General features: G+C 33.5%; 3 protein-coding genes and 1 long non-coding RNA gene across 8 annotated transcripts; all 4 read left to right on the top strand.

The window, feature by feature from the left end:
• Window positions 1-42: 42 nt before the first annotated feature.
• LOC143186080 (uncharacterized) lies at window positions 43-3,513 on the top strand. Of its 5 annotated transcripts, XR_013003003.1 has the most exons (9): window positions 43-738; window positions 818-935; window positions 1,136-1,397; window positions 1,480-1,629; window positions 1,852-1,942; window positions 2,068-2,210; window positions 2,508-2,640; window positions 3,076-3,223; window positions 3,339-3,513. XR_013003003.1 is itself a non-coding variant. In XM_076389493.1 (8 exons), exons 1-8 carry the CDS (start codon window positions 631-633, stop codon window positions 3,124-3,126), a joined length of 924 nt encoding a protein of 307 aa, XP_076245608.1. In that variant the 5' UTR covers window positions 43-630; the 3' UTR covers window positions 3,127-3,513. The 5 variants fall into 5 exon arrangements, 3 of the variants coding, with proteins under 3 accessions (XP_076245608.1, XP_076245596.1, XP_076245620.1); XR_013003005.1 differs by having other exon boundaries at window positions 2,513-2,640; window positions 3,076-3,513; XM_076389493.1 differs by having other exon boundaries at window positions 1,268-1,397; window positions 3,076-3,513.
• A 2,088-nt stretch (window positions 3,514-5,601) lies between these two features.
• Window positions 5,602-6,486, top strand: LOC143188277 (uncharacterized). The gene is made up of 3 exons (XR_013003511.1): window positions 5,602-5,719; window positions 5,796-5,951; window positions 6,063-6,486. It is a non-coding gene; the product is annotated as an uncharacterized LOC143188277 (long non-coding RNA).
• A 2,118-nt stretch (window positions 6,487-8,604) lies between these two features.
• Window positions 8,605-11,881, top strand: LOC143188341 (uncharacterized). The gene is made up of 9 exons (XM_076392549.1): window positions 8,605-8,655; window positions 9,491-9,613; window positions 9,708-9,825; window positions 9,902-10,160; window positions 10,266-10,415; window positions 10,479-10,569; window positions 10,670-10,812; window positions 11,182-11,314; window positions 11,819-11,881. The coding sequence occupies exons 1-9, from the start codon at window positions 8,605-8,607 to the stop codon at window positions 11,879-11,881; spliced, it is 1,131 nt and encodes a 376-aa protein (XP_076248664.1).
• A 7-nt stretch (window positions 11,882-11,888) lies between these two features.
• Window positions 11,889-18,468, top strand: LOC143188340 (uncharacterized). Its single transcript, XM_076392548.1, has 9 exons — window positions 11,889-11,966; window positions 14,981-15,103; window positions 15,181-15,298; window positions 15,466-15,727; window positions 15,821-15,970; window positions 16,049-16,139; window positions 16,195-16,337; window positions 16,432-16,564; window positions 18,418-18,468. The coding sequence occupies exons 1-9, from the start codon at window positions 11,889-11,891 to the stop codon at window positions 18,466-18,468; spliced, it is 1,149 nt and encodes a 382-aa protein (XP_076248663.1).
• The last annotated feature ends 3,925 nt before the right edge of the window (window positions 18,469-22,393 follow it).

The following is a 22,393-nucleotide window of genomic DNA, read 5'->3' as shown; positions in this document are numbered from 1 at the left end:
CGAATCATTTTCGCTCTAGAGACATTCAAGCCAGTTATCTCATTTCGGCTGCGCCTTTTCTCACAGTCTGTGGCAGAATAAAGTGTTCAAGGGGAAGTATTGATTGCAAGATTTAGTGGTGACTGATCACAACTGAAACGACTGTACCATGCTGAAGATTCGTAGTCCAGAACCTTCTGTTTGCAGTTCTGAGATTGGGAAAGAGTACCTGAGAAAAGGAAAAGTTCTTCAACCATGTCTTGTGAAAAAAAGTGGTTCACTTCTAAATTTAGAAATTTATTTAGAAAACCGTTTCTTCATTCATAAACATTTTGTCATGATTATTGTGCTTTCAATCACTTATATCTTATTAACGTATATATTAGCAAGAATCTCTGCTTGGAATTTACTATCATTTATAGCATTCCACATACTTTTCTAGTACTGTGGTATCCTCAGTTTCCTTTGTTACAGATCCTGATTAAAATAGACTTTATATGAAGTCCATTCATATTTGTTACCTCCAGTCCCCAAAATCTAATTTCGTATGATCGAAAAATAAAATTCTTCTAGACAGTAATTTTCGAAAGAACAGTGTACAGACCGTTAGTTACTGTATTTAGCTGAATATTTCAGACGGCGCACTTAATCATGGTCAGGAAGGAGAAATTCGATACTATTCTTGAATGTGTGCCACCATTAATAACCGCAGTGGGAGTGATGACAAAATATTCAAATTGTGTATTCCACGTGGAAAAAGTAATAGCACACTTTATATCAAATGCTACATGTTTGATTCGATGAAACTCTGCAAAACTATACCTACATTGCATTTTAGCTCAAAGAGGTTTGCAATATGATTAAAAGCGATAATGAACGGTTGGCAAAGCTTCCTGAGTTTAAGGTTCTACAAATGCATGCTTTGAGCGCAAGGAAATTCTCCTTAATATTTACGGGTAGGTAAATGAATCAGTCACCATTTTAAAATTGAACTTATATTATAATGAATTTTAGTATAAGTACTATTAATCGTGTAGATACTTTTGAATATAGTCTCTATTATTGAATTCAGCAAACTTATTTTAACTTCCAAAATGAGAAGTTCCAAGAATATTTATGTATGTACAACTTGCTTCTACTGCATCTGCTGTTTCAGTTGCTCTCTTTATTGCACTAACAATACACTTAGTCCTTCCAACCATACTAATTTTAAGGGATAGTGTCACAAAAAACGCAACAGAGGACAAATACATGATGTATCCAGGCAATTATATATTTTGCTCCATAGAAGATTGTTATTACATCATGCTGACACACTGTTATGTGGCGACTATACTAATAGTGGTTTTATTAGTTCCGCTTGATACAATGTATATTACATTTACGGAACATGCCTGCGCCATGTTTGCAGTTGTCGGGTAAAAAATCTTTATTATCTTCAATTGTACAATAATGGAGCTTAATAACAAGTCACAAAATATTGAGCATATATTTTTGCAGACACAGATTGAAGACGATGCACATTTTAGACGAGGAGGCTCTGAAGATAGAGTTAGGCTGGGACAAGTGCGAAAAATTACTGTTAGATAGAAACGCACATATGTATGCAAAACTTGTATTGTGCATTAAAGAACACAAAAGAGCTCTAGAGTAAGTGCATTTAGTATTGAGGATATATAGAAAAAAGACTATTGTTTTCTAGTTATTGAAAACTTTACTTCTCAACCAGATCTGGTACACAAACTATAATTATTAAAATTAATTTCGTTTAATAGTATCGCGAATCAAACAATAATCCTGGATACGTGTTCTAAGCCGTCATTACTTGAGTCAGGCACAGTGTAATTAATTACAGTCTATATTTGTATTCAGGTGTGTACAAATTATCCAATCAGCATTCTCAGTAACTCTGTTCTTTCAAGTACTGATGAATATTGTTTGTATGAGCATCACTGGAGTACGAGTGAGTATCTGCTGCTGCATGTGGTTATTATATTTCGTTTTTTATATGAATATAATTATGAAATCTGTTTACTCGTCGAAGGCATTTGAGAACATAATGTTTCCTAATGTATTACTTTTTCATAGGCCTTATTTAAACTGGCTGAGGGAAACATACTCGACGCGATGTGGTTGACAGAGTGGACAATAATGCAAGAATTTCATCTATTTTTTCTCCATCTTCCTGGTCAGAGATGGCATGACTCCAGTATGCAAGTGTATTACGATACGTAAGAATTCAACATTCGAACAAATATCAGTGGCTACAAGACAAAATGATTTATGTTACATTTTAAGTCCTTAATTGAGTTTTAGAATGTAGAATTTATATTGTCAGAAAGAAGAAAAGACATTAAAATAGTATTTTCGCTTAAAAAGAAGAGTTCAAAAAGACAAAAGTCTATAAGACAGTATTGAACATAAAAACTTGAAATGCAAATATGTCACAAACAGAAACATGTTACTGAGGTCATTTTGCTTAGAATCACGGATATGTCCAATAATGTTTATTCATCGTTCTTGTCTAGGTTAGAGTGTATGTGGTACCTGTGTTTTAAGAAGTTTCGGGTCGTATATCAAATTATGGTTATGAACTCTATAACACCAGTTAAATTGACGGCTTTCAAAATGAAGACATTGGACATGGAAAGTTTCCTTTCGGTACGTAACTTCTATGTGTAACTGAATGTGAAAAAAAGGAGGATCTAATCTTTCTAAAATATTTATCCGCGAAACATTGTTGGTATAAGGCGTGATAGATGCATTATCGTTTGTATTAAGCTTTTGTACTGTAATAATTAAAAAATTTGAACAAGATGGGACAAGCAAATTAGTGTTATCGAAATATATGTTAACACATAATTTAGCGCTCTCAGTAAGCAAGAAAATGTTCGTGTATAATGAAGTGAATAGACAGAACTTGGAGCTTCTCCCTACTAAATTGCAGAAAAATCCGAAAACTGTATCAGATACTATGATATATCTTTTGTGCTCAATTAACTCGCTCTTTAATTTTTTCTACAAGCAAAATTAAATCCTTTATAAAATGCTTGAGATTTGTTAACATTAATAGTTGCAGTGATTTTCTTTTTTCAGGTGACACAATGCGCGGTATCATATTTCACTGTGTTGTCGTCAACGATTTAATCAACAATGGTTGCTGTTGAAAATTGTTATACTATGATTGTTTAAAGTATCTCCGCCTTGTTTTAATGTTATAATGTACATACAATAGGTGATAAAGGTGCATGTAATATTTAGATAAAAATAAACAAAATGTTTTCAATTTAAAGATTATAGGATGAGAATTGTGTGCTCCTCTTTTGTGAAGAGTAACGAAACTTTTGTTTCATTGACAGGAAAGAGGTAAGGCGGTAAAAAAAGGAATACACATGTGCGTTGCAAGACCGTCCGAACGATGCAAATAGAGTCGCCTGGGTTCAGTGCAATAATCCAATTATGTGGAATAATTGTGATTGGACAAAAAGAAACAGACTTATTCTTAAGAATAAACATTTGTCTATTTACGTAACACACACGAGTTTTATTTGGTGATATTTACGCTTACACCGTTTACTAAATAGTACATATTCAGTATTTGTGAGAGCGATTCAGAACTTTTTTAATATTGACGAATAAAATATCTGTTCTTGTTTCAGAAAAATTTGTATAAGTTCTATTTAAACTAAAACTTTTATTTTCAAGAACTTATCATGCGATAACTTCTTTAAAGATGTTCCATGGTACATATTCTGAATAGAATCTATTAAAGAATTCTATAACTCTTTCAATCACTAGTCCAGACTTTGCCCAGAAACGTGGATATAACAGTGTGAGAGTTTCTAAGAAAATTAACAAAAGCATCTAACTTTCTGTTACTGTTCCAAAATTCTTGTGCCCTGTTCTTACTATTTGTTCTTTTTCTTCGCAAACAATTATCTGCTTTTTAAAACGAGGAATATTTAGCAGAACTCGCCACACTCCTGTTACCATCGCTGCTCATGATGCGTGCTAAGCCCTTTACGTCGCTTGTTCTCACCGGTCGATTTTCAATCTCTATCCCAGACAAGCATTCCATAGACCGCGGTCGAGAACTATCTAGCGTGTCAAAATTAACGTGTCGGTGGACGAACAGAGTCCCTAGAAATTGTTGTGTCGCTCGTTCCTCGAGACAGAGGTTCCAGTAATCAAGATTTCCAGATCCGCCGGACCGGGTCGACGATGATCGGCTCTCGTGGAATCGACGACTCGCTGGTCTTCCGGCTCCTTCGAAAGTTTCGTGTTCCTGATGCCTAGCTTCCTCGGCCGTTTGCTTGGTCTTTCTTTTCAAACAGAATTGCTGATAATGAACCTCGTGGGACTGGTACGTACTGATCGTAATCGTAAAAGTCTATTTTTTGGTCACTGACTGCTATTTCTCTCGGCATTTCCACCTCTAACCTTCCGTAACCTTCAACTCCACGCTTTAAGGGAGTTTGCGCGCATTGAGTTCCTCCGTGGCTAGAGGATGAGCATAAACGTTGTTAGGCCTGTGATAATGAGATGGAGGATTGGATATTTATTGGTAAATTTCTTGCTGTTACTATATAAAGCGAAGGAGTCCCTGGCGAGGCGCCATTTCTTACTTCCTTCATGTTTTTTCAAGCTTTATTAAACAACCACTTTTAAAAGCAGGTTGAATGTTTCCATTATGCAGACAAACTAAATTGCCATTGTGTTCGTTGTCTTCCTTCTAGGGACATCAGAATCGCTGGTCTTACTTCGCTCTCGTCTTCGTTGACAATTAGTGGCAGAGCGAAGTATACAATTGGAGGGATGCAATGAGCAGAATTGCTGGCTATTCAATTTAAAATTGCAGCAAACGTCAACTTTAAATTCAACGATACCGAATGTTCGGTAACAGATGGAAGAAAAAGAGCGTAGCTCTGTGGGATAGAATAAAACTCAAATTATTAGTGACGAATTTGCGAATGTGGGTTCATACCTTCTTTACAAATGTTTATAAATTTATTTTGTCGTTTAGAATCATCTTTGAACTTTTCTTCAGCTGACTTCTGACCAGCGTCTATATAAGCAAAGGAAAATATATACGCATCTTTTTATCTCCCAAAATAGTTGTGATTTATGAATCTAGGAGCGTTCATTTTTCAATCATAACGTTTTGATTATTACTAATCAATAACTATTTCATTTACATCTGTAATCGCAAGAAAATCTGCTTGTACGGTTGCATATCATTTATAACTTCCTTTAAAGTTCTGTATTCTTCACAATTTCCGTTACAAAATCTGTTTTAATCTGTCGGTTTGGCAATTTCACGCAGATTTATATACTAGTTAATATAAACGAAAACAGATTTTTATCGTTACGTCGCTAATTACAAATTTAGCTTTCCGTTTTAGGCGGCACAGTTTATTGTAGTCTGGGGAGTGGATACTGAACAAGCTGTGGAGTGTCTACCCGCATTAATGACCATGTTTATTATGTTGGCAAAGTATATGAATGGTGTGTTACATGTAAAGAAGGTGAGACAAGATCATAGACACAAACCGAAATTTACATCATAATAAACGTATATCTTCTTCAGAAAGAAAGCATTAAAAATTTCGCGACCTATTTCAGTTGAAGGAGGTGTGTGAAATGATTAGAAGCAATACCGAACGACTAATGGGTCTTCCTGAATATGACGTTTTGCATATGCACGCGATGCAAGGAAGAAAATTTCTTCAATCTTTTTTGGGTAAGTAATACAATTTTTACTCCATTAAAATATGAAACCATTTAAGTTCCTTCAAGAACCTAAATTTTTGGTTCAGGCGCCCTTATTGTGTTGGTGGCAATATATTTGACGGAAAGTAGATACCTGATATCTCATATTTTGCATCTCTGTTGATCCCGTTTATTCTGTATTCTCTTGATTCGATATACATTACATTTGTCCAACATGCCTGTGGGATGTTCGCCGTTGTTGGGTAAAGCATTCTCGTTTTTTTGATATATGATCCAATTTCATTTGCGTATCAAAATGAAAGTAGTCGCTCTGCAGTTAACAAACTAACTACCAAATACGTTCTTCCTAGCAGATATCGGTTGAAAACAGTACATATATTGAACACGGTTGTTTTGAGAAAGGAATTTGACTCGAGGAAATACGAAAAGCTACTGATTGATGAACAAGAACGAATGTACGAGAAACTTGTACTCTGCATTAAGGAACTTATTATGGTATGGAACTTGCTTATGGTATAAGTGCTACAAGAAATATCGCGTAATATATCAAGTTATGGTTATGAATACTTTAATACCGATCAAGTTGATGGCTTTGAAGGTAACGCCGCTAAATATGGAAACATTCCTCTCAGTATGTAAAATTCTTGTATAAAGTAATAGGCGTATGTACATACATTACATTTCATATAGTATGTCTAGATTGTTATGTTACCAATTATGTAACGATTACGTATTTTTTCTCAGATGACACAAACTGCTGTAGCGTATTTCACAGTCTTTCCGTCGACGCTTTAGTAACCGATGCTTACAATGTTGTTATTACTATATGTTGAAACTGTATATCTTTCACATGGAAATAAACCAAACTAGATTGTTTTGGGTATTGTTAATGAAGGACTGGTATAAGTAGCAACCACTTTATATTGTTTATTGCTTTTCTTTCTACACTTAACATTTAACAAGTGTTTTTATGCAAAAGTCAGACAGCATTTCCCTATTTTTCGGAAGTTTGGCTAAGATTTCAATATTTCACCATCAAAATTGTTATATGGATAGAAACCTTTTTCTAGATATTTGTTATAATGATACCTTAAGGTATATTGTTTTTCAATTGTAGAGCACGAATAATTCAAAATCAAACCTGCGATTGCGATTATAATTATGAAAATATTAATTATGTACTGTGACACTGCCCACTGAGAAAAAAGAACCGTCAAAAGTAATTTAGGGAATTAGAAATATCCTACAGAAGGTACCCACCAAACACAATAGATCTAATTGGCGGTACTGGAAGATGAATGATATATTTTTGTGACGCTGCATAATCATAATAAGTGGTATAAAGCCAGAATTTGAACCACTTGGATTTGAGTAGCTTGAAGTCAAGCCTGTGTTCACACAAGCCAAGTTACTTGGATTCATATGGTTTGAATTCAAATGTAACATGAATTCAAGCTGTCGTGCAAAAATAATAAAAATGGCATCGGAAGAAGTGATCCACGCTGGTTATTTGCTTATGTATTTTCCAAACGAGACATAGACTTTTGGCAGCTTGTTTGTCGTTCACGTGTTTGCCGATTTTTTTTAAAAGTCCTGTATGGTACAGTATACATCATGGTACATGTATATGAATTAATGAAGATCAGATTTAATCGTCCTCTGAGCTTACATAGTAGCTTGAAGTAGGCATACTTGTCATGAAGAATCGATTAAAACAATTAGAAAAAGTACGGAAGGAAGACGAATGGGTTCCACACGTTTCGACCAAAAATGCAATTTGTATTCGATAGGACAGAATTTGTGTTTTCCCCCGATTTTTGAATTGGGATGGAAAATCTCCCTTGTATAGCGTACATTCCAGATGCTAAATCTAATTACCACTGGTTTCAAATGATGCATCGCAATCTCGAAGAGCAAACATCTGAATTCTAGACACATGAAATCTAAGTTTTACAGGAGAAGTGGAAAATGGTAACAGAAGTTGATAACAAGTAGTTTGATTAAAAAAAGTTATTATCTCATTAGTTTGATAAAAACTGTGGAATGATGTTGCAGAATTGAATGAATGATCTAATATTTTAACCGAAACGATGCATCATTACCTTGTACCACTTTCACGAATTCCCGTAAAAATGATTCTATGCAGTAATAGTATCTAATTGTAAAATACTTAAAAAACGTAATATTTGCTTGCCAATAATTTTTTTGGTTAAAAGTATAACAAACGTTGCTATAAGTATGAAATCTTTCTGAAGAGAGAAGCTATTCGAATGTTATAGAACTGCAAGTTTGTTTACAACTCATTATGGACATGAATTATGTTATATATGTGTATGAGAAGTTTGATGTGTGAAAGAAAAGTCTGTTTGTGACCCACAAAGTTTGCTTGTCAGTGTCAGATTCAATGAAAAAAAAAACACCTGTAAGAACCTCTTAATACTTTTAGTAGGCATTTATGAGTTCTAGATACTACTATTTAGAGTACAAGTATGAAAATACAGTAAACCTGAAAATATTCAATTAGTTACCACTGGTCCTATCATGCAGGCGAATCCAAACAACACTAATACATTCTTAGGATATCGTTCGCCGAGAGACTGAAGAGGCCACGTGCCAACCATAGACGTTACACGCTTAGGTAGCGAATAAGCAGGCTGGTCGAAGAAGTCCATGATACAACACTCGAAAGACAATCGCTTTCTTATACGATGTTTATTAAGGAAAGCTTGGTATTTTTCTTGAAACAACTATCTCTTATTGTTATCTTGGATATACGAAGAATCCTGTATGCGCTTAGCAGACCGAGTTAGGAGCACAACATGTATGCTAACTTCACCATTAGATGATTGTCTATGCGCATCCCTTCCTCTCTAGACTGAGGCGTGTGTGAGGAAAATGATGGCAAGGAAAAAAGCACCTGCATCGATTAATATGAATCGAACAAAAGTAGTATTGATTACTAAATACCTCTTAGTTTTATTTCCAATATGATAGGGAGACGTTTGGAAAATAACGAGGAAATATTAATTCTACATATACATCGCTATCAATTTGTCAACCCCAAGACCTTAAAAGCAGGTTGAATGTTTCCATTATGCAGGCATACTAAATTACCATTGTGTTCGTTGTCTTCCTTCTAGGGACATCGCAATCGTTAGTCTCACTTCGCTTTCGTCTTTGCTGACGATTAGTGGTAAAACGAAGTATACAATAGGAGGGACGCAATGAGTAGAATCATTGGCTATTCAATTTGAGATTGCAGCAAATGTTAACTTTAAATTCAACGATACCGAACGTTTTGTAACAGATGGAACCAAAAATGGCTTGGTTCTGTGAGATGAAATAAAACGCAAATTATTAGTGACGAATTTGCGAACGTGTGTTCATGCCTTCATTACGAATGTTTATAAATTAATTTTATCGTTTAGAATCGTCTATGAATTTTTCTTTAGTCGATTTGTGATCAGCCTCTATATAAGGAAAGAAAAATTTACGCATCTTATCTCCCAAAATAGTGGTGTTTTATGAATTTAGGAGCGTTCGTTTTTCGATCATAAAATTTTCATTATCACTAATCAATAATTATTCCATTGACATCTGTAATCGCAAGAAAAGCAACTTGTACCGTCGCATATCATTTATAACTTCCTTCAAAGTTCTATATCCTTCATAATTTTCTTCACAAAATCTGTTTTAAATTGTCTATATGTGAATTCCACGCAGGTTTATAGAGTGGTTAATATAAACGAGAAGTGACTTTTATAGTTGCTTTCTGTTTTAGGCAGCACGGCTTATTATAGTCTGCGGAGTAGATAGTGAAGAAGCTGTGGAGTGTCTACCCGCGTTAATGACCGTGTTTGGCATGTTGGCGAAATACTTGAATGGCGTGTTACATGTGAAGAAGGTAAGTAGGACTGCAGCGACGAATCTGAATCTACGTCATAAATTCGTCCATGTTGCTTTCAATAAGAACACCTGAAGCTTGGAACCTGTTATAGCTAAGGGAGGTGTGTGAAATGATTAGAAGCGATAATGAGCGTCTAATAGGTCTTCCTGAATATGACGTTCTGCATATGCACGCGATGCAGGGAAGAAAATTTCTTGAATTTTTTCTAGGTAAGTAATACAATTTTTACTCTATTAAAATGTGAAACCATTTAATTTCCTTCAAGATCGTACATTTTTGTTTCAGGCGCCCTTATTGTGCTGTTGACAATATATTTAGCGCTTCCAACTGGGTTGATTATAAATGACTTAATCAGTAACGTGACGGAGAACAGATACTCAATGTATCCAGTTTCTTTCATCTTCATAGATGAACGTGACCATTATTTGTTTAGGACTGTACACGCATATGCGTCTTCGTTGTTAATTCCATTTATTCTGTATTCGCTTGACTCGATATACATAACATTTACCCAACATGCTTGTGCCATGTTCGCGGTCGTTGGGTAAAGTACTCATATTTTCTTGAAATGTGGTCCAATTTCATTTGTATAACAAGAAGAAGTAATTGATCAGCAGTTGAAAAACCAACTGTACATTCCTTTTTGCAGATATCGATTGAAATCAGTGCATATATTAAACACAAGTGCGTTAAGAAAGGAATTCGACTCGAGGAAATACGAAAAGCTACTGTTTGATGAACAAGAACGAATGTACGAGAAACTTGTACTCTGCATTAAGGAACACAAAAGAGCTTTAGAGTACGTTTCACTATTTTTATTAACGAGGTATAAGATTAATTGTAAACATTTATCTTCACTTAGATGCACGGAAATCGTCCAGTCAGCATTCTCAGTAACCCTATTTATTCAAATCATGTTAAACATTGTACTGCTCAGTATAACTGGAGTGCAAGTAAATATCATTTGTTACGCACAATTTCTTCCGTTTCCGTTAATAATGTATCAAATTATGAAATCGAAATCGAAATGGAGTGTCATCCTATGCATTTTAGACTTTACTCAAATTGATCAACGGCCGTTTAACCGATGTAGCAATGCTAATCATTTGGATGATGGGCGATCACCTTCATCTGTTTTTCCTCTACTTCCCTGGCCAAAGACTACTTGATTTTAGCACACAAGTGTATTTTGATGCGTAAGGAAGTACTCTTAATATACAATGTGTGTCACTGGTCGAAAAGTATCTTGCGCTCTAAATGCTCTAATACGCTTTATAGACTTCTAGCATTAGTTTCGTTACAGCGTAAGATATTCTTTGATTAATTGTATATGGGTAAAGATAGTTTAAGTTAGTTAGTTAGTTAGTTAGTTAGGATAAACTAACTTATAACTAACGTATAGAAGTGTTTCATTATCGTTCGTTTCACAGCAATTAGGTTACGAGTGAATTGAGAGTGATTCATTATTAGCGACAGAGAACACTGAATCGTGACTGAATCGCCCTGTAGTTACGTAGATAGATATTCCTAATGACAGTTATTTTCTATTTCTGTTGCGTGGCTAGGTTGGACTGCCTATGGTATAATTGTTTCAAGAAATCTCGAGTTGTATATCAAATTATGATTATGAACACTATAAAACCGGTAAAGTTGACGGCTCTGAAAATAGCGCCGCTGAATATGGAAGCTTTCCTTTCGGTATGTAAAATTTGTGTGCAAGTAAAATCTTTACAGTACATTTTGTGTAATATTTCTACTTTTTTGGGTTGTGAGTACTGTAACGATTTTGTCTTTCTTTCTCAGGTGACACAAACTGCAGTATCATATTTCACAGTCTTTTCATCGACACTTTAGTCAACGATACGTACAATATTATTACCATTAATATACATTAAAAAGTTTGTATATTTCACATAGAAATAAACAAAACCAGATTGTTTTGAATATTGTAATTGCATGATATAGGTAGCATTCTCTTTCTACTTTTTATCTTTTTTCTTTCAACTTTTAACCCTTAATAAGAATATCCGTGCAATTGAAGTGGTGTTAGGTAGTAAACGAACTGTAAATACGTGCATCAACGAAATTTAGGATAAATCTATTGTTCGATGTATTTTTGGTCCTTTAGTATTTATCTCAATAAATACATATTGAAAATGTATACATCAACTATTAATATTCATATATGTTCTTTCTTTGTAGGGACATAAAATCCCACGGTCATTAGTCTGCCCCCTGCCGTCACCGAACTACTTCCTCAGCTAGCCCCAAAATGACACATACGTTATTCCTTATTCATTCGGTGGCAATCGGAGGGTTCGAACGGTTTGAACAGTCTGTGAACAATGTGGTGCGTATTATACATGTAGGTACATATTGATGTAATACGATTAGTGTTTTTGCCTACCTTCTATTAATTACTGCTACCTTCTATCAATAAATTTTTTTTTTAAATTTCCTCAATAATAAGCAAAATTTGTCCGGCATTTGTGTCTCTTCTTTGTTCCCCTTCTCGATTTATTTTATGGCTTTTACGTCGAATTATCATTTTGTGCGTTATAGGGTGTTGAACAATAGGTGTTAGAAATTTTAAGGAGTGATTCTGCATGTCAAAATAAGTGAAAAATGAAAAATGGTGATATTGTGGTTGAGGTTCCATCTCTGAGATATTAGTGAGTGGTGTAGTTGCTGAAAGAACGTCTGAAGTACACAAGAAATATATCTGACTAAATTTATTCTACTGTTTCATACCTGCGCCTCGTCTGTCTAATAGGCTAATACATGCTGGAAGTAAAGTGAGTCTCCAAATAGGATATATTTAAGATGCATTTTAGGTGTATCTTTAACAGTTAATAAAACTTCGTAAAGAATTTGATTTTTGCTCTATTTTAACTTTTAAAATCGCTCCTTAAAATTACTTACATCTGTTGTCAAATATTGTCAAATTGTCAATGTCAAATACACTGTACACACAGAGTAAATATTGTTAATCAAAATGAAAAAAAAAGCGAAACTTACTCATTTATTTGCAGAATTAGTAGTGAAACTGGCATAATAGAAGCATGACATCGTCTTAGTTTCCTTTTTAGATCTTCAAATTCATAGACATTGTACTAGAGTTGCTGAACCACTGTCAGAAGGATAGGTACGAACGTTCCTCCGAGATTTTGATTCAATTCAATTTGTAATAACTCGTATTTTGATATACATCTGTATAATTATTAATTCAATTATCAAAATGTAATCAGATCCAGTTGTCATTCAAATAAACCAGTTTCTTAACACTAAAACTACCGAGAGTAACATATATCTGTTTTTATTAAAGTGTCAAAATTATAGATCTTTGATAAAATACATAATTCTTACGAACAACCATCAATTATACACTTATCTACTTTTATTTGACATTACTGGACAAAAATTATTATGTACTTACAGAACAAAATATTTATAAAGGGTTACTGTGTCGGTCATTTGATCGATCTGGTAGTTTTAGCGTTAATTTCTTAGATCTTTAAAAACTGTATGGTTCAAGTTCTTGCAAAATATACATAATCTTTTTAAAAAACGATTACTAAAAGAACTTAGAATAAGAAGTAAACGCACCATTACTCAAAATTCATGCAGATCGTAGCTGTGTAATAATCTTCTGAAATATAGTTTCCTTTCTCTTAAAAAAAAATCAAATTAAAATCATATACTTTCGAATTGAATGAAATATGTGGTCTAAATTATGAAGTTGACGATTGTAGCTTGTGAAGGAATCTACAATACGCATGAGACATGTAGATATGATATTTGACGTCTGACAGCAAGAAATTCTGCTTGGATTTGTCTACAGAATGTTCGAAAATGACTGGACGAAAACTACGAGGTAATCGTAAGTGTCAGAATAAGACGGAAATCAAGAACTACCAAATGGGATAGATTCTTCATTTGTTAGTTGTCTGTATTAGAAAACTGTTAAAATTCACCTGAAACTTGATAAACCGCCAAATACTATTACACACAACTATTCAGTCAAAGATAGCTAAGTCTACGTTTCTACCAACACCACACTTAACATAAAATTATACGAAGATACAAACATTACTAAATATAAGTAACCGTTTACCAAAGGCAACAACATAGCAGCAAAGCTGAATAGCACTAACACTATTTTGAACCATCTTTTGCGTAATGGTAGAAGGGGCCATGTACCAACTAGTGTCAGTAAGCGTTTAGGTATCGAATAAGCAGGTTGATCAAAAAAATCACTCATGTTCTAGCGCTTGAAAGATAGACGTCTTTTTCTTTGATATCGTCTGCAAATACAAAAACTAATATCTTCCCTTACAAAGGATCATGCCTTTGCTTGGAACTCTTCAAACACCACGAAATTTTTAGCGCGACACGAGCATAGAGTGCACCATTGATGTAATAAGCACTTTTCCTTCCTTCACAAATACGCTTATATCGATAATGGACATTCATGGTTCATATTTGTTCGGTATCGAATTTTTTAAATTATTACCTTCATCAGTTCATCCACTTCGATAAAATTATAGCAACTGAAATATTTACGGTATGATGAATATTCCAGTATCGTTAATAGACGATAATGACATCGATTCGAAGAACATTTTCTTATAGGATAAAAGCACGTACTTCATACTAGTAGTAAATTATACCAGTAATTATACTTGACTAATAGGATAATCAATTGAATTTATGCGTCACCATAATTTGCTAGTAACGCTGTTTTGCAAACGCACGATCGATGCTGACATATGGAATGTATCACATTACCTGCGTCTTTATCGCTTCCATTCTTGCTATATCGTAACAGTTACTGCCAGATCAGTATCGCCTTTTCTCGCAGCTCGTCACAGAGCGAAGTATTCAAGAAAAGATATTGGTTACGAGAACAGATGGTGATTGACGATACTCGAAACAATTGTACTCGTATTGAAAATTCGTGATCCTAAACTGAACACTGTTCTCTCCAAAAAATTTTTTCATTATTCAGTAATATCTTTTCAAGACAAATGGTTGTCCTGTAATTTTCGAAATTTCTGTTTCTTCATTTTCATTTTTCATTCGTACTGGAAAATACATGGCATAGACGTCTGCATTCGCAAGAAAATCTGCTTGGACTTGGATATCGTTTATAGATTTCCATAGAATGTTTTAATATTGTAGTGTGTTTTGAAATAATTCTTATATGTAATACATGCATGTTTGCACGATATTGTTTGCTTCCTTAAACCATAATTTAACGTCGTTGGTAAAAGGTTCATTTGTATGTTGATTTTCGAAGGAAGGGCACACGGACATAAGTGCTTGAAGGTTTTATTATGTAACTTATTCTACTAAATATTTCAGTCAGTGGGATTCGTCACATCTTTGGGAAATGATTTTAATACAACTCTTGAGTGTCTACCTCCAATAATGACCGCGTTAGTGGTAATGGCAAAATATTTGAATGGTGTTTTCCAGGTGAAAAAAGTAATTATCAAAGTGTCAAATAATCCATGCTTCATTCTACAGTGTTCATTCACACTAAAGTTTGTATTGCATTTTAGCTGAAGGAAGTGTGCTATATGATTAAAAGTGATACTGAACGGCTGATGAATCTTCCTGAATATGAGGTTCTACACGAACATGCAATGGCTGGAAGAAAATTCTCGATATTTTTTATAGGTAAATAAATCAACATTTATTTTACAGTTGTATTTACTCTGTAAGCATCATTATTTAAAAGTTTTTTATATTAATTATATTACTGACTTTAACAAATGTAAATTTCAATTCCTAAGCGATATTTTGGTAATGTGTACAATGTTCTATTATCGCGGCTTTTACTTTAGCTGCCCTTCATTTCTTGTTGGTGATATACTTAATACTTCCAACTGTGCTAACCGTAAATGATGCCCTCACAAAAAACGACACTAAAGACAGATACATGATGTACCCAGGCCATTATATAATCTGGCACAAGGAAGATTGTTATTACGTTATGGTGGTGCACTGTTATTTAGCATCCATACTGATTTTAACGTTCATATCTCCGCTTGATACAATGTATATTACTTTCACGCAACATGCTTGCGCCATGTTCGCTGTTGTCGGGTGAAGTACCTTCATCTTTTTGTATTTTAGTTAAATTTTATACGGATAATTGATGAAAATTGATATCAATAAAATGCAAATTTGTTTCTGTAGGCATCGCTTAAAAACACTACACATCTTGGATGAAAATTCTCTAAGGCTGGAGTTAGACTGCAGCAAAAACGAAAAATTATTATTGGATAAACAAGAGCAAATGTATGCGAAACTCATATTGTGCATTAAAGAACACAAAAGAGCTCTAGAGTAAGTGTATTGTACACTGACAAATATCGGCGTAACATTACAGCTTTTGCTCCACTATTTAGTTACGTTTTTCTGTAGGTGTACCCAAATTGTCCAATCGGCATTCTCGGTAACTCTGTTCGTTCAAATAATGTTGAATATAATTCTCCTGAGTATCACTGGAATACAAGTAAGTAATGATGCATAATTTAATAAACTCGCAACAGTTTCTTCTTTCTTTCTAGGCTTTGTACAAACTTGTTGAGGGAAGTTTACTCGACGTCATCAGATTGGCAACTTGGATGATGGGGCAGCACATTCACCTGTTTTTCCTTTACCTTCCAGGGCAAAGGTTGTTCGATTTCAGTACACAAGTGTATTACGATGCGTAAGAATTTTACAATAGTTTCTTATATTCTAACGACTCAGTTTGGTCAAATATGATTAAAAATACGTCTTGTTCGTTCTTGTCCTATGTACAGGCTAGAGTGTATGTGGTATAAATGCTTCAAGAGATCTCGAGTTATATATCAGATCATGGTTATGAACACTTTAACACCAGTCAAGCTGACGGCTTTGAAAGTGACACCATTGAACATGGAAGCTTTTCTTTCGGTATGTAATGCCACATTTACGTCAATCAGAAGGTCTTCGCATTGGAACTTGCGAACACCTTCTTTCGATATACAACCAGTATAGTCAACAGTGAGATAAATATAGCGATTCCATTAAAACAGTAGAGTATCGCTCCTTCACACTGCCAATAATCGGCATTCCGGTGACCAGCTGGGGATCTAGGAATGAACCGATATATTTTATTTATTTCTGTCAAATTGGAATCCCAGAGGTGGCAAAAGAAGTATTCTCGTCAGTACAACTTTGTCAATTCATGACATAGTAATTATGTAGATATTACTAAAAACTCACTATTTCTTTTTGCGTCACTTTCATCCCTATTTGTAATACCTATTTAATTAATTGATAATACTGTATTGACAATAATGAATCACTGTGTAATAAATTGTGTAGGATTAAGGACATGTACGTTCCTTTTGCCACTTCTGGGGCTCCGAATGAATAGAAATAAAAAAAATATATCCGCTCAATGAACCATTATAATGCCAGTATGCTGATGAATCAAAGGACACTTTTGCTAACATGAGCTGGTACATTTAAATAGTAGAACGCCACTAGGCATGTGTCAGTATCAATATCATTCAACCCCTTAATGAAGCTAACTATAATGGTGACGAAACGATGGGAACACTGTTTCAGAAGGACATGGTTTACACTCGAAAGCTTCATTAATGAAAACTGTGTATCGCGATCCATGAAAATCTCAAATTCCTGTGAAGGACCAACACCCTGCTGTTTTACTGGAATCACTATACAGGGTGCTTCTAAGGGATGATTCTAGATACCAAAATAAAATAAAAATCGAGAATAACATTTCGTGTTAGAGACTTCGTTTACTAGTTATAAACGTCTAAAGATCTGGTGAAAATCACCAGAACTGAACCCGTGTTCGAGCAGTGATTATCATCATGGCAGTGTAGGTCACTCACTGTCGTATAGCTGATTTGTCCTCTCGATTGCGCTAGGACTACACTGCCGTGTGAACAACTACTCGAAGTCTCCCCGCGGGCTCATTTCTAACAAATGAAACCTCAAATGCGACATTGTTATTCTTGATTCTTGTCTTATTTTGGTGTTTAGAAATATCTCTTAAAGTTATACCGTGCTTGTCAGAAATTCGCTGTACATACCTTGCCGATGACTACACATACATAGTTGTACAGAATTGTTCACTCTGTGTTCGCGAAGAGTTCGCTGTTTATCTTGCTAATGTACACACTGAAGTAAATTTCAAAATCATTTAAATGTCTGAACAAGGTTTGTAATTAGAATTATGTTCTATCTTTCAAGAGGCCAGTGAGACCTAAATTTTGAGTTTCATCGCGAACTGTTCGCGTGTTATACACAGGGGTAAAGGTGGATTTAGGTATAAGTTGAATAGGCTGTAGCCTATTGCAGCATGTTTTAGGGGGCAGCAATTTTTGGGAAAAATTTCGATCGGTTATTGTCAACTTCAAAGACATAAAGAATTATATACATGTTATTGTTAGCGATTTAATGCATTGGCATTACTAAATATGGAACACGAAGTTTTAGATTCTATCGGTTTTGATTATTTTATCGGTAATTTTGCACAATTTAAGCTAGGCATAAAAATATTTGAAATAATAAATAATAAATATTCAAAATTTGTAGATTAGATATAAACAATTTTCACAAAAAACACTTTCAGCTGTGGTAATTTAAATGCATATGCATCCTACCCCTTATTTTCGTTGCGGCGCGACAGAAATATACAATTTCTCAACCGGACGACAAAGACCTCGCAACATAAAACGATACTTAGAATTAATTTTTATAAAAAGTATTGACTAACTATTTTTTCTTTTCAGGTGACACAAGCTGCGGTATCGTATTTCACCGTCTTGTCGTCAACAATTTAATATGATCACTCAAAATATATTAATATTATTTCAAATGTATTATATTACACCAATTGATAAAAAAAAAGTGTAGACTTCATATAAAAATAAATGGAAGGATACACACACACATAGGTATATAGGCCTCAGTGTAAGAATTGAAGGACGAGGATTGCACACTTTCGTTTTATGAAAATAACATTTTTCCTAATCCTCGATTAAAATGTTACCATTATAAATATATCTTTTTTGCGCAAGAACTCTGTAGATAAGTGATAAGATACATCTAAAGTTTAATTAAGAACATATCTGTCATTAGAGCCATATTAAAAACATTCAGTTCTACATTCACCGAATCTAGTCTTTAGCTTTAAAACTGCTCCGTAATCGCGGAAATTTTTTGAAATAAATGAAACGTGTTCAACAACCAAATGTTAATGTTAGGTATATTTAATAAGTACTTACACAAATCTCCTGGGTAACTACAAGATATTTAACGATAGTTGAATATCTTAATTCAAGATTCGACTGCTTTTTGAGGATTTTCACCTAACAACGATATTGATTAAAAAAACCTACGAAATTCAATATCGTATTGCTTTGCTGACATGTTGCGACTCGTACTGCTGATTGTATTTTAATTTTAAATTAATATCAACTGTATCACTTTGACGTTAGAATACAATAACTCAAAAAGTATTACACTTAAAGCAATCATTTTTATACGAAAATGTTATCTAACTATCTGAGATTATTTATTCGCAGTCATTTTACTTTATACCAAGTATTACGCAAGTTAAATATTAATAAAAAATACGGAGCGGAGAAAATGTTACAACCGTCCCATACCCTGGGGCAATTGTAACGTGATATGGAGTCAATAGTAACAAAGTTTTATCTTTAAGAAATTAAGTTGTTTGTTAATTAAATTATAATATTAAATGAATATAAATCAAAAACTAAGTATAAGTCATAGTTTGAAAAAAATAAGGATTTATTATGTAAGTATGAATTATTCGTTTTCGTAGTTTTCACAAAAATAGAGATCACGTTGTCCAGTGCACTTTTCGTGTGCCCAATTTTTACATTCCATGCACTGCACCCATTAGTCTACATTAGTCTATATTAGTCTATATATGTATATATGTAGATCAAAGTATTACTAACGTATTGATGAGAATATCCTGATAGAAATGAAACCAAACATGAGGTATTTCAGACAATTCAAAGTCCCGCCTATAATATGCTTTATAATTCCATTAATAATAGTAGTTAGTAATAGAATTTCTTTAAAAGGGGACGTTCAATTGAAAACATTAAGAATAATTAAATAAAATAAAACATTAAGAATGTTAAGGAAGAGCTACAATCTTCAAGTTAGGAAGGTTTCGATTTATCGAAGTTTTCGAGAAAGAGAGGTTTAACATACGAAAATTCGACTTACAAAGGGTTTGTACTAGACTTAATAGTATGCTGGTTGTAATAACTTAACCGTTTGAGTGCCACTAGTCATTATTATTTCCCAATCGATAATTGCCACGCGACGCGATAGCGCGTGTCATATTCTGTTATACTCTATTTTACATTATTAAATTTATTATATTATTATAGTCATGATTGTTTATAAGAAAAAAACAAGTACGTCTACAAACTGTAATATTACTCCAATTTTGTTTTAAATTATCTAAAACTGAATGGTAACAGTAAGTCACGTATCGACAAAAATCGGGCGTGTTGTGATCGTTCGAGCGACAGAGAAGAAGCGCAAAATCGCTCCTTGGCACTGAAACGGTTAAACAGAGAAAAATTCAATTTCAACTTAGAAAGTATTAGTGCCTTAGATTTCCTCTTAGAATTCGTTTTACTCGTTTTATTCAGAATTGTACTCACCGTACATGCGAAGGCAATAATTTGAGACAATAGTGGGAATTATGCGTTCCATTTCTGGCAAATGACCAGCTTGCATGGATATGCATGGATGGAGGGGTAGAGACACGGCATGTATTTTCTTATGTTTTCCAGCATTCATTTGTTTGACAATTTAAAACACGTAGCTATAAATTCGAGTTATATGTAGAAGTAACAACGATAAAAGTTTGACTCATAGAGGTAGATTTCGACTTGCAGAGGTTTGGTTATTCTAAACTCGAGTTGTAGAGGTGAAAAATGCACCTAAATATGTGTAAATAATTCGAATTAAAGTACATTCTATTTCGATTTACAAAGGTTTTCACAGCGAAGCGAAAAAGAATGAACAAAATTTTTGTCTTATAGAGGTTTTCGAGGTAAAAAAGTACGAGTTATTGAGGTTTGATTGTATGTTAAACACGTCTTTTACATATTTTTTATACTTAAATGATATCGATCCTATGTAGTTAGAGTTTAAAATTTAAATGTTATTCCTTTAATTTGGCAATATGCTTGCACTTGCTTCAAAGTAATATCAATATATTATGACCAAGTTGAAAATCCTATTCTTTTATGAATAAGACCATTTTTTATTAATGAAAATGTCAAGGAAGAAAATATGAGACGTTAAGGGTAGTAAATAGCAAGGGCGAACTCAACAATCCAAGTTTCGAGAAAAATACTTTTCATTTATTTTCTACAAGTATAAATAAAATAAATATTTGTTAAATGGTTGAGTTCACCCTTCCTACTCGCAATGTCTCATATGTTAAAATATATAAAATGTTCCACTTGAGTTTATACATCGTGTACAGGTACAACTACGAAATTAAGAAAATATTACTACTTAAATTGTTGACTAATACAATGAGATTTTGCAAATTAGGTATGATCATATCTAAGTGACATATTTTGTAAACTTGTTGTTAAGAAAACCTAACTATTTTCACACTTTAATTCAGTGGTCTAAAGAGTCTAAACTAAGCAACCAACGGTTCATCCTAGAGAATTAGTTACTTCAGGGGACAGATGCTACAATTATAAAAAGCTACTTATCTAACCTTTTGTATTATATTTTGCTAAATATCAATTACATTCTCTTAAAGAAAGTAATAGCATTGGTTTCGGTATTTCTCAATGTTACAAATATTTTATTACCAGTAAAAGATAAAGTAAAAAATATTTTAGTGGTCCAAATTCGGCAACCTTCACTTTGACTTCCTTTAATTTTCACTTAAAAACTTTGTTCAAAATCATAAATGAAAAATAAAATCTAATTTTAAGTTCAATCCCTGAAGAAAGCTTCAACGAAAAGAATAAGCTTTATCTGAAGTTGATTAATCGATTAGTTTTTAAGTTATCCTGAATATCAATTCAAAAAACAGTCTGTAGAAAAACGCGTTTAAAGTTTTTAATAACGTTTTGTGATGTTTACAGCTTAAAACTCGATGGGCTATAGTTTCGTTATTTTTTAATACGATTAAAAAAATGTACAAGACACATTTGTGGCACATTGTACTATTATTTTATACAAAAAACAAAAAATCGATATTTTGCGTCTGTTACACCAGAATTCAATCTTAATTTTCTTTTTTATTGAAAAGTCTTATTAGATACTTACAACTCAAAATTTTTTACCAACTCTAACTTGATGAAAGAAACCCTCGCAGTACCAAGATACCCTAATAATTTTTGAAAAATATACAAAATCAGTTAAAAAAATAACCGCTAAAAGAACTTAAAATAAAAAATAAATATACAATTACCCTGCATTGTATCATCTAGATAATATCACATTAAACCCTTGTTAAGTAGAGTATTCTCGAAGTTCTTTTCACTGCTGTCACTCAAAAAACCAGTTGGATCTTCACGCAGCGTATTGAAATCAATTATTATAATTTGAAGGGATCATGCAAATCTCCTTTGTATAATAATCTCAGCGAAACCTAGTTATCTTTGTCTTTAAAAAAAGTCAAATTAAAATCTCATATATTCGAAGTTAATGAAGTCAGGATCATGAAATTGAAACTAACACTGT

This window comes from Calliopsis andreniformis, chromosome 2 (assembly GCF_051401765.1).
Source record: "Calliopsis andreniformis isolate RMS-2024a chromosome 2, iyCalAndr_principal, whole genome shotgun sequence".
Classification (NCBI taxonomy): domain Eukaryota; kingdom Metazoa; phylum Arthropoda; class Insecta; order Hymenoptera; family Andrenidae; genus Calliopsis; species Calliopsis andreniformis.
Note: the sequence above shows the minus strand (reverse complement) of the source record. Positions and strands in the feature narration are given on the sequence as shown.

What these genes read in the sequence shown, in the direction of transcription:
- LOC143188341 (XM_076392549.1), top strand. Translation starts at nt 8,605, where the DNA reads ATGATGGCAAGGAAAAAAGCACCTGCATCGATTAATATGAATCGAACA. An exon ending in GCCATGTTCGCGGTCGTTGG is followed by an intron (nt 10,161 to 10,265) that starts GTAAAGTACTCA and finishes TCCTTTTTGCAG; the next exon opens with ATATCGATTGAAATCAGTGC. An exon ending in ATATGGAAGCTTTCCTTTCG is followed by an intron (nt 11,315 to 11,818) that starts GTATGTAAAATT and finishes CTTTCTTTGTAG; the next exon opens with GGACATAAAATCCCACGGTC.
- LOC143186080 (XM_076389481.1), top strand. Translation starts at nt 631, where the DNA reads ATGGTCAGGAAGGAGAAATTCGATACTATTCTTGAATGTGTGCCACCA. An exon ending in GTGTATTCCACGTGGAAAAA is followed by an intron (nt 739 to 817) that starts GTAATAGCACAC and finishes ATTGCATTTTAG; the next exon opens with CTCAAAGAGGTTTGCAATAT. An exon ending in GCCATGTTTGCAGTTGTCGG is followed by an intron (nt 1,398 to 1,479) that starts GTAAAAAATCTT and finishes ATATTTTTGCAG; the next exon opens with ACACAGATTGAAGACGATGC.
- LOC143188340 (XM_076392548.1), top strand. Translation starts at nt 11,889, where the DNA reads ATGACACATACGTTATTCCTTATTCATTCGGTGGCAATCGGAGGGTTC. An exon ending in GTGTTTTCCAGGTGAAAAAA is followed by an intron (nt 15,104 to 15,180) that starts GTAATTATCAAA and finishes ATTGCATTTTAG; the next exon opens with CTGAAGGAAGTGTGCTATAT. An exon ending in GAACACAAAAGAGCTCTAGA is followed by an intron (nt 15,971 to 16,048) that starts GTAAGTGTATTG and finishes GTTTTTCTGTAG; the next exon opens with GTGTACCCAAATTGTCCAAT.